General features: G+C 42.6%; 1 protein-coding gene across 1 annotated transcript in view; it reads left to right on the top strand.

Moving 5' to 3' along the window:
* Positions 1-12,553, top strand: part of LOC310854144 (interleukin-1 receptor accessory protein-like 1) — a gene marked incomplete at its 3' end in the record, with an annotated part of 690,918 nt that overhangs the window by 388,517 nt on the left and 289,848 nt on the right. The window contains exon 5 of the mRNA XM_083758663.1: positions 515-668. Within this exon, the coding sequence (XP_083614789.1) occupies positions 515-668 (154 nt within the window). The remainder of the gene's footprint in view (positions 1-514; positions 669-12,553) is intronic.

Here is a 12,553-nt window from a genome sequence, read left to right as displayed (position 1 = left end):
GCCTTGAGAGCCTGTGGAACAGCCCGGCCGCAGCCCGGCTCCGCTGCTCCGCTCCGAGCCTCCGATGGACCGGTGCGGGGAGGCAAGGGAGCAAGTTACCCTGGCTGCGCAGCAGAAACAGACTGATCTACAAGTTCTCAATGCCTAGCGAACGGAGCGGCAAAAACAGGCAGGACGCGGCGCCTTGAGAGCTTGTAGATCTGGCTTTTTTGCGACCTGCAGTGAGCTGTTCTCACTTTACTTGTATGACACGAATACATCGTCAATCGCCGATTTTTGGTCAGACGATTGGCGATTGAAAAAAATTGGCATATCGCCCAACCTTAGTTTGCACACACTCACTGCAACAGTGGTGGAAGATGTTCCGGTATACTTGGCTATATCTTTGTACTTTGTAAAAAGTAAAAAAGTTGAAATATGCAGATACAAGGTTTTCTTCTTTCTTTTTTTTTACCCGACACCAACGGCGTCACATTCATTCACTCAACCTTTTCTCTTTTGCTTTGGGATAAAGGAATGCAAGCCGAAGCAGTGGAGACAGACCATCGTGAGGCGGAGAGACACGCTGTCCATCAAGGAAGTGCGCGAAGATGACATTGGGAATTACACTTGTGAGCTGCAGTTCGGGAGCTTTGTGGTGCGAAGGACGACCGAATTATCCGTCACAGGTAAGCAGAAACATGTCCTACTTCTGTCTGTCTGTCTGTCTGTCTGTCTGTCTGTCTGTCTGTCTGTCTGAGCTGTGTGCGTCCACCTTTTGCATATATACTGTATTAACATAGCTGCGGCAACCAGGGGTGCTGCACCCAGCCATGTACACACATATTCTTTGGAAATGAAAGAATATTGATGCAAAAATAAATGTCACGTTCACATAATGTAATAAAGTCCAGTGGCGTCCTCTGGTGAAAGTTCCCGTGGTTGTGTTCACGACACGCCTGCACAGAGGCAGGCACACAACAGAAGCACGTGTGCGGCGGGCAGCTTTTTTATTAATCGAAGGAGAGGGTGAGGGAGAGAGATATGCGCTGCTGGTTTCTTCTCCGTATTCCTATGTGCGTGTCTCACCCACCGACCACCACAACTACACCCCATGTATAGGTACAGTATGTCTGTTATTGAGCTCGCCCGTAAATGGTTGAAAGCTCCACCTTTCCCTCTTTTGTTGTGATCTGATCGACAACCCAGGGCACGCACGATGGACGATATTCCCTATATATTTTTCCTCATATAAATGATAATGGAAATGGGGTATAGGGAATACCTGTTAACCTGTATTATGAGGATTGCCAAACTCTCACAAGGTCTTGTGTCATGGGCTGAAGAAAGAAATAGCAAATCTACAAGCTGACAACGTTGTGAGCTTGTAGACATTTTAGTTTCAATACGACACTCTTCTTAGTAGTAGGACATTAATTCAAGAAAAATAGTATGTTGAATAATGGAGATGCAAGGTCTCTGCCTGACAGCAATGACACAAGCAAGCTGACTTATGTTCTGACAACTAAGGTCTCTTTAATGGTACTATATTTAAATGCGATTTAGCAAAAAACGAACGAAACTGCATTGTTAAGAAATGAGCCACTTCTTGTGAGAGAGGGAAGGGAAAAAGGGCCTTTTTAAAGCTGATTGCTGCACCTTTTCTCGTACCAGGAGCATCTCAGTCAATAGCACATCTGTCGCCTGTGTCTTCTAGGGCTGCTTTAATTGCTAAGTAGTGGAATTCACACTGAGCCACTTCAGCACTTTTCCTTAAAGGCTGTTGAAATATTTAAGCCCGGGCTTAATGCGTGTGACAGATTGCTTGCCACCGCCACTGTCACAGCCAAGGTTGACACAGCAGGAACTAGCGGCTTGGGAGACAGGTGTGTGTGAGGAGCAGTGGTGTAAATGGTGGTTTCTTTTCCCCCGGTGGTACGGTATTTTAACCCATTCTGACCTGAGATCAGATTCACACGAGGTTTCCACTGGACACACGCTGGTCTGACGAACCCATTCTGACCTGAGATCAGATTCTAAAAATGTCAGTCGTTCTTCGATTTTTTTCAAAAATAGCAGACCTACAAGCTCGTATCGCGCCACTCGGTGGCGCGATATGAGCTTGTAGATCTGCTATTTTTCAATAGCTAAAGCATAACATGATGCCGACACCAAAATGGGTGCCCGGTCAGAATGGGTTAATGACGTCACGTGCACACAAGTACACATGGGTGCACGCATGTGTGCCTATACATGCGCGCACAGAACATCTTGTATGAGAGTCGACACGTGGCGAGACCAGCATTAGAAAATATCTTCTTAATGAATGTGAGATTAATATACATTTTTCTTGGGTTTTTGAGTGTATAAATACAGTAGGATTTTCTTTTTTTGTAAATCTTCTCAAGGAATGCCTTGAATTATATGAGCTGAAAATTGTGTAGGCTATAATGGATTGAAAGGATGTCGACACACTGCAGATGTAACGGTGGGAAAACAAAAACAAGGTTTTAAATGTAATTACAATTAGTCTTAATTGAATTTAGCATTGTTGAGTTTTTATTTTCTAGTTCCAGTTAAATCAATTTGAAAATATATATAATGTCTTGACACAGAAACACTGACGAAATAAAGGGAGGCGCCGCACTCTCAAATCTGTGCACAATCAATTTATCGCTGCAAGCTTTCGGTCTGCTGACCTGCTTCAGGCCTGGTTAACCCATTTTGGCCTTTTTGTGTTAGCATTATGCTATGCTTTAGCTATTGAAAAATAGCAGATCTACAAGCTCATAGCGCGCCACCGAGTGGCGCGCTACGAGCTTGTAGGTCTGCTATGTTTGAAAAATCTAAAAACGGCTGGCGACAGAAACACGGCTTTTTCAGAAAACCGTCAGGATGTAGAAGACATTTTTTAGAATCTGATCCCAGGTCAGAATGGGTTAAGGCCCTTTATTTTTTACATTGGTATACTTTTGTGCACCTCACCTAAATCTTTCAGCAGACGAGCGGTGGCTTTTTCACATTTTCGTCAGACACGCAGACACAAAAGTAGACGTGAAATAATCAGACCACTTCTTTACTGCGCTGCAGGTTTGCTTTGTGCGAATCACTTCTTCTTGATGGAGGAGGAGGCATTTATTGTTGCCTACAAACAGAACACGATGCAGTACCGGAGCCATGCTGCTTTTATACTGTGTGTGAGAACGTTCAGCTAAACAGTTAGGGGGGGGGGGGGGGGGGGGGGGTCGGCTCCTTTCATAATGTTTCACAAATCGCACATCAGGACTTGGTCACACAAACATTTACAGTTGTGAGATTTAATTTTGCTTTAATCCACACACTCACTTCTCAACATCTGAGCCTGTATACAGTATCTCATTGAAATTCCACCAATCTGCCAAGTCTGATCTCTCACGTAACCTTTTTTTATTTTTCCTTTGTTTATTCTTTATTTCTCCTCGTGCCACTGGGACTGACTGTCGTCTCAATTGTCTGTGTTGTCGCTATAATACGGAGCATGCGACACGACACGATTGCATTGTGAGCTAAGCTTGTAGATCTGCTATTCAAGAAGTGATTTGTATACAGCACATTTGAAAACTTGAAATGAGACATTCTGCATGAAGAGGCTACTTCCTACTTTTGGTCCCTTAACCCATTCTGACCTGAGATCAGATTCATACGAGGTTTCCGCTGGACACACACTGGTCTGATTGACCCATTCTGACCTGAGATCAGATTCTAAAAATGTCAGTCGTTCTTCGATTTTTCAAAAATAGCAGACCTACATGCTCGTATCGCGCCACTCGGTGGCGCGATATGAGCTTGTAGATCTGCTATTTTTCAATAGCTAAAGCATAACATGATGCCAACACCAAAATGGGTGCCCGTTCAGAATGGGTTAACTCTTTGAGAGTTTCAAGTCAAATCAATGTAGTTGTTCTCTATGGGAGAATTGCATTTTTGAATGATTTATTGAAGTTCTTCAATAAAGTTCTTACCATCTACCGTTACAGAGTAAAATCACAGTTGAAACTGGCTTAGTCATATACAATAAACCTCACAATGGTGAACAAAATAGCCATGACAGGTGACTCATTGGAAAAGACTACTAACATAATAAAATTATAATAAATATTACAGAAAATAAATAATACATAGGGTTATAGTTACTCCTCCCCAGTGTCCCCAAACCACTGCTGTGTGTGTGTGTGTGTGTGTGTGTGTGTGTGTGTGAATTTTCATTAGCTGACTTTTACTTGTAACAGAGTAGTTTTATGCAGTATTGGTCCTTTTTAAGTAAATAAATGATTTTCCTCATCACCAATTACAGTTTTAGAAAAAAAAACATGAACATTTCGGCTGAAATTATGGATGGACTTTTTGCGCGGTGCCTGGCCTTACTAATTAGCACGCATTTTACGCCCTACCCGGCCCCGGAAAAAAAAAAAAAAAAAAAAAAAAGTATAGTAATAAATATATGGGCATTCCCAGACCTGTTGTTTCAGCACGGCCTCGCCCCGTGTCTTACAGGTTATTACAGTAACCACTACAGCCCTACATTCATTTCAGCCATTTGAAAATGGCAGATCTACAAGCTCAGAATTAGCTTGTAGATCTGCTATTTTCAAAAATATGTAACGTTTTTTTTGTATTTCTATGTTGCAGTATTGATACTTTTACTTAACCCATTCTGAACGGGAACCCATTTTGGTGTCGGCATCATGTTATGCTTTAGCTATTGAAAAATAGCAGATCTACAAGCTCATAGCGCGCCACCGAGTGGCGCGATACGAGCTTGTAGGTCTGCTATTTTTGAAAAATCGAAGAACGACTGACATTTTTAGAATCTGATCTCGGGTCAGAATGGGTTAAGTAAAGAAATGGAGTACCTTTTCCACCAGTGCCCTAGTGTCTGTCAACCCTATCCCTCAGTCTGCCCATGCAGGCCCCTTCCCCTTCCCCTCGGAGATGAAAACTCCCCTTCCCACCCCCCCCCCCCCCCTATCGCCTCAGCAGCCTCACTCCTGGATCGAGGGACGGTGTTATTTGTTTACTAGCTTGTTGGCTGCACAGCCTGCCAGCAGCCTATACTTGCTGTCTGCCTATATGCTCCTTGGGTCATACTTAAAACCATTACACTTTGCCATTAACGGCTACCTGATTAAAGTTTATAGTCCCCTAAAGAGAGAGAGGGGGGGGGGGGGGCAGACTCCACTCCAAGGCCAACAAGGGGCCATAAATCATTTTTTCCCCGTTTACCAGCCTCAAAATGTCATCCTCAAGGGAATGGTCTTAATCTCTCCATCTACTTTACAGAACGCTTCAGAACAGGTGGCAAAAGATGATTGACGATTAGAGGCCCCGGCGATGTAAACGGGGCACTTGTGCACTTCTCTTCTCATACGTACGTACTGTAACAGTCCTGGAGAATTTAACCCACGCGTTAAAGAGCCCTTGGATTTGCAGTCGCTGCCAAATGAGCCCTCAACCGTTTTAGCGAGCACAAAGGAAAGGACTACTATACAGGAACAAATTGTTCCCCAAAGATAGACTCGCCAAATCCTCCCCCGAGCAGTTATGAAGCGACCGTCGAGTGCGTTTAGAAGATCATTTATATCGATGATCTTTCAGGATGATCTAGCGGTGTTGCCTAATACGAGGTTACAAAAGCTATACCGTATATCCTACTTAACCAGCAGCTGCACGGACAATACCACTCATATACCACTGTTATTATTTTAACCCATTCTGACCTGAGATCAGATTCATACGAGGTTTCCACTGGACACACACTGGTCTGATGAACCCATTCTGACCTGAGATCAGATTCTAAAAAATGTCAGTCGTTCTTGTCGATTTTTCAAAAATAGCAGACCTACATGCAAGCTCGTATCGCGCCACTCGGTGGCGCGATATGAGCTTGTAGATCTGCTATTTTTAAATAGCTAAAGCATAACATGATGCTAATACCAAAATGGGTGCCCGTTCAGAATGGGTTAAAGGCATCTGATCCCGATAGCTGGGGGATATAGTTACTGAGGCCATATCATTTCCCAAATGTTTGCTCTGTGTGCCCATGCTAGCCTGGAGTATTATGATCTATTATATTCTCTTTAGGCAGTTGTGATCAGTACAATTTAACCCATTACAACTGGGAAAGCAGCTGTGGGAACACTGATTTTAGAAGGCATTTGTAGAATCGACCTCTGCAGGCCTTAAAGGGATAGTTCCTAATGTTTTAACTTAAGCTGTATGAAATACTTAACATAATGGTTGCAACTTTATTAATTGATTGCCCCGAGTTCCGTGGTGGGAGCTCTGCTCTGGATTTGGTGAAATATTAAGTAGTTCCATGCACGCGTTAAAAGTAAATTAATTCACAAAACTAGCGTCATTTGTATTGTTGACCTATTTCTACCATATAGTGCAACTTTCGTTCATTTTTTATCACACAGAACTATTTTTTCCATATGTGTCCATATCACTACGCCCTAAAAATAGTTCCATGTGATAGAGGGGTCAAAGTTCAACGAAAGTTGTGCCAATATTTTAGAAATGGGTAAACAATACAAACTTTTACTGCGTGGCCCCCTGTGCCCCCCACAAAATGACCGGAACTACTTAATATTCCACCAAAACCAGAGCAGAACTCCCACCACGGGACTCGGGCAATCAATTAAAACAGTTGCAACCCTTATATTAATGGCAAGTGTTTCATACAACTTAAGTTCAACAACTGTGAACTATCCCTTTAATGGGATAAAGTGCCAGACAGAAAGTGTGACCTTAACCGGGACTGGCGTAATGGCCTGCTCATGTAAATGCTCTTACCCATTTACACAGGGCGACGGTAATTGCAGATGTGATTATAATAGCATACATTATTGCTTTCCATATAAGAGCCTCCATTCACATCAGGTGAGTAAATGGAGGGGTCGTGACTAATCACGTTGCAGGGTTTTTTTGTGTAATCTATCATCAATGGATGTCTCTTAACGAGGACTCATTATCAATCCCCTCAGTCAAGTTAATCGACCGTTTCACGACGCGCCAGGTTGTTCCGCCATGCTTTCCATGCGTGCCGCGTTCCAGCGAAAGGCCTGCTAGCTGGCCCGTTGTGTGTGTGTGGCGGTATGAAGACTAAGGCCCCTGGGTGATCATCTCGCCCCCGGTATTCCCCCTCTAAACGCACTCCACACAACCACATAACGCTGCCCAATTATAGCCCCTTCAGACCTTATATAGTGGAGGATATTAAGTCAATATTTCATGAGAATCGTTCACTTGATGGTACAAGCACCAAAATTGGCACACGAGTGCTTCGGAACCTACTCTCTCAGAAAAGTACGTTGTCCACTTGAAAAAACAAAATGGACACCATTTTTCAAGATGGCCGCCAAATGAAAAAGGCCTTTTGTGGCGGTTCTGGACAACCGTGGGTCCGACCGACTCGAGACCGGGCACTGCACTCCCTGTGGGTGTGTGGAACGTGTGTGTCGAATTTGAAGTCGGTTGGGCGAACCGCCACAAAAGGCCCTTTTCATTTGGTGGCCATCTTGAAAAATGGTGGCCATTTAGTTTTTTCAAGTGGACGTACTTTTCTAAGAGAGTAGGTTCTGAAGCACTTGTGTACCAAATGTGGTGCTTTTACCATAAAGTGAACGATCGTGTCATTAATATCCTCCACTATATAGGCCTGTTCTACACATGCCTTCTAAAAATCACTCAAAACTCCTTTCTTGAAAGAAAAAATCACACGTGTGAGGTGAGGCTGTCGTATATACTTGAGAGACTACAGATTAATTTGTAATGATGACAGATGTTCCAAGGACAGCAGGCTGACATTTTGGGGATGCATGGTCCTTTGGTACTGTGCCATCGGTGCCAATATGCCGCGTTGCTGTGGAGTGGCCGTTTTACTTTTCATTACGAGAGTCACTTCTCGTTCGATTGATTGTTGGAGTTTGACGTTAAATGGTGGGTTTGAGTGTAGAGCACCAGGTGTGGGGGCACTGGGGGGGCCTGGTTGGGGGCGGCAGCTCCCAGCACCATGCTTGATGCTATAATGTTTCTAAACATCGTGTACATATCTGCATTATGCTTTTTCTTTATATCCAAATAACCAACTGCACCCAAGCTTCATACATGGCAGATTACACAGTTAACCCATTCTGAACGGGAACCCATTTTGGTGTTGGCATCATGTTATGCTTTAGCTATTTAAAAATAGCAGATCTACAAGCTCATATCGCGCCACCGAGTGGCGCGATACGAGCTTGTAGGTCTGCTATTTTTTGAAAAATCGAAGAGCGACTGACATAGACGACATTTTTAGAATCTGATCTCGGGTCAGAATGAAAACTGTCGGGATGTAGAAGACATTTTTAGAATCTGATCTCAGGTCAGAATGGGTTATAGAGTGTATGCGTGACATCATCATCGTACACGGCCTGGACGTTATGTGGGAACGCCTACTGAGTGGAAAAAAAACTACTTTCTGGCCTGACAGCCCATAAACTGTTCATCCAAAATTCCAAACAGAAAAGTCCTATCTGATTGCATTAGCCCATTCTGACCTGAGATCAGATTCATACGAGGTTTCCACTGGACACACACTGGGTCTGATTAACCCATTCTGACCTGAGATCAGATTCTAAAAAATGTCAGTCGTTCTTCGATTTTTCAAAAAATAGCAGACCTACAAGCTTGTAGCGCGCCACTCGGTGGCGCGCTATGAGCTTGTAGATCTGCTATTTTTCAATAGCTAAAGCATAACATGATGCCAACACCAAAATGGGTTACGTTCAGAATGGGTTAGTAGCCAAAAACGTTTTTTTTTTTTTTTTTTCATCCATATTTAGAAAATCCCTCTAATCTGGTGTATACAGGTGATGACATGCACATTACATGCATAATATAATTACAAATTCTTTCTTTCTTTATAATGGGAGAATTGGCACTCTCAGAGCCTAAACTGGTGACCACCAGGTGGCGCTGAAAGAGTTAAACTACATTAAAGTCACTTTTTGCCACTCGATTTGCCACTCACTTTATGCATGCGCATACCCCTCTATAATAATACAACCTAAAACACAACACACACTTGAAATTGGGCCTGTTACCTCACATCATATCCACATACTGTACCACTACAGTATCTACAGTAAACCCACATATTTCTGTGGAAGAGCTTTCAAGCCTCATACTCTCTTTATCAATTGCCTCCAGCCTGTCTCTCTCTCTCTCTCTCTCTCTCTCTCTCTCCCCCCCCCCCCCCCCCCCCCTGAGGGGACCAAAGTTCAGGGTCCATTTGATCATAATGAGCGCCAGCTAAAATGACGATAAGCCTCCACGCTGCAGCGGAGTTATTGGAGGGATAGGGCATTTCCTCCTAAATGAGATTTGGGGAGATTTTACGGCTTCATAAGCCATTGTTGCCGTTTGATGTCTTGACATTAAACGCAGCACAATAAAGGGGGGTTAAATGTAAAACTAATTTTGTGCGTTGTGGGCGCTGGCCTCCGTAGGCTGTAGTTAATGAGTTAGGATTGTTTCTGTTAATGTTTCTGCTTTTGTGGAGGAATTTCGGGCTCAGGCAGCCCACACATGGGTGACTAAATTAATCGGTTCTCAAAGGTCGGTTCCGGGGACCCCCAGGGGTCCTTGTGGTGTTTCCTGGGGGTCCCCAGCAAGAGCAGTTACAGCTGCACTACTGTATGTAACTTGGGAGTCATAGTCATAGTCAATAGTTTAGACGATTCATTGGTTAGACATAAAGTTGGTGAGGGGTGCGTTAAGACGACCGGATTAAGGTTGGTGAGGGGTGCGTTAAAATGACCGGATTAAGGTTGGTGAGGGGTGCGTTAAAATTACCGGATTAAGGTTGGTGAGGGGTGCGTTAAAACGACCGGATTAAGGTTGGTGAGGGGTGCGTTAAGACGACCGGATTAAGGTTGGTGAGGGGTGCGTTAAGACGACCGGATTAAGGTTGGTGAGGGGTGCGTTAAGACGACCGGATTAAGGTTGGTGAGGGGTGCGTTAAGACGACCGGATTAAGGTTGGTTAGGGGTGCGTTAAAATGACCGGATTAAGGTTGGTTAGGGGTGCGTTAAAATGACCGGATTAAGGTTGGTGAGGGGTGCAAGCTTGTACAAAATCTGGAAAATGCTTGGAAGACATGCTGACATGCTGTTTGGGGTCCTTGGCACAAAATAAATGAATAAATAAATAAATAAATAAATAAAACATTTGAGAACCAATGAGTCAAGTGTTGTCTGGCAGAAACCTTGTATCTCCATTTGATTAGGATTTGATTAAATGTTTTATTTATTTTATTGCTAGCAACCATCACACATTGAGGATTATAAGACGATTGTGATTGTTATAATAAGTCACATACTTGTTTCCATTGTGGGCCTCTCAAAAAAATATTTATGATATTATTGCATAAGCGAAAGCCCTACTCCATATAATACGCAAAAGCAGAAAAATCAATCTATTTTTTCTACTTTCTACTTTTTACATTTCCTGAAGAGTCAGTTTTGTACATTTCCCACCTGACATTGATAGCACAGTGGTTTCCAAACGTTTTCATATTAATGTCCATTTATTTGGCATTTGAGCCATAGACCACCATTTGATGAGATTTAGCCTCCAAACTAAAATAATGTTTTGTTATCGTTGAATAAGATTTTGTCCATTATTCCATGCTGTATTGATGTTGGTACCATTAGAAGAGACAACACGTGAACTTTTATCAAAAATAACATTTCTTCTACATTCTCTAAATGTGTACACTTTTAATTTAAATTAAATAAAGCTTATGTTTAACAATACGTTAACTCTTTAAAGTGTAAAATGAAATCTAATTTCCATTTGGGTCCATTTGATTGCATCATGTTATGCTTTAGCTATTGAAAAATAGCAGATCTACAAGCTCATATCGCGCCACCGAGTGGCGCGATATGAGCTTGTAGGTCTGCTATTTTTGAAAAATCGAAGAACGACTGACATTTTTAGAATCTGATCTCAGGTCAGAATGGGTTCATCAGACCCAGTGTTTGTCCGGCGGAAACCTCGTGTGAATCTGATCTCAGGTCAGAATGGGTTAAAGATCTATAAGGGTGCATTAGGTTGCCAACTCTCCATCATTTAGCTGTGGACCACCTGGAACCCCCTCAAGGACCACAGTTTGAGAACCACTGGTTTAGCATAATGGGCAATTGAGCAAAAAAAGTTAACAAATCCTTAGTGTTCATTTAAGCAACCGGAGTGGATATAAATGACCCTTACGGTTCCATTTGGTTCTATTTTGTACACTTTCTTTAACTGTGATTCTCTGTGATTCTCGCGTCTGAGCTTTCTTGCGTTTCTTTTAAAGAACAACCTTTCAATTTAGCACAGTTCAATATTTTTCTTTATTTCAGTTTTTTCTTTATTTTTCCCCCACCGCCACGGTTCTTAATTGTTGCATTTGTTTTTACTGAGGATATAGTGGTTAGAAATTCGTTTAGGGTTGGTCATAGTTTTACTGAGGTTAAGGTTAGGAATAAGGTTATGGTTTTTGGGTTACGTTTAGGAATACCTGGCTGGCCGCCAATTCTTAGGATGACGTCAACTCCGGTTGTATTCTTCTCTCAAAGTCATAGCATCAATTTATAATTTACAATTTAGGCATTTAGCAGACACTCTTAATCCAGAGCGATTTACATTAAGCAAGAACAAAAAGCATGGGAATACATCACATAAAAGCATTTATCATGAAACATGCGTAAGCTAAGAAAGTAACAGTAGAATATCTATATAATGAAACTATACATATAAACTATCCTTCATACATTGGTGAAGAAGTGCCCGCTAGCGCAATCACTGAAAACCCTAGCTGACGTAGATCTGCATCCATGGCAGTCAGTGTTTTTACTGCCACATTATTATCGCTGCTATTGTTATCGCTGCCCGTAGCAGCGCGTCTTTTATTTAGAAAACCGTGAAATTCACCCCAAATTTACCGGAAGCAAAATCCCTTATTAAAAGTCATCATACGTGTTAATATTAGAACTGCGAGGTAGAGCTGATTTGTTTTTAATGAGCCCAAAACTAAAGTACAGAATGATACTCCAAAGATATAGGCCTACTTAAATACAGTGTACTCAAGTAAATTTACTTTTTTTTATGGTCCACCCCTGCAGATAAGGTTATGTAAGATAGGTAGGCTACCATACATGTTCTGTGCTGTATAGGTGCAGATACAATGGTGTGATTATGACGAGGGAACCACGAGAAATCTGTGTTTGTGATCTCTATCAGTGCTGAGTGCAGCACAGTGGGCTATCTGGATTCTTGTTTGTGAGCAACAAAGGTTCAATATTTCACCCTTATCTTTACATTTGTCTGCTTTTGGGGGGAAACCTTGCATCTCTGCGCGCACACACACACACACACACACACACACACATATATCAGACAGACAGACAGACAGTACGTGCGCACACACACTCACAGGCACATTGTGGCGACAGAAAGTGAACGTATAACGGAAAACAGAAAAGACCCTATTACAGGGCCCTGGAGG

This window comes from Protomyctophum parallelum (genome assembly GCF_964188405.1).
Source record: "Protomyctophum parallelum genome assembly, chromosome: 23".
Taxonomy (NCBI): Eukaryota; Metazoa; Chordata; class Actinopteri; order Myctophiformes; family Myctophidae; genus Protomyctophum; species Protomyctophum parallelum.
Note: the sequence above shows the minus strand (reverse complement) of the source record. Positions and strands in the feature narration are given on the sequence as shown.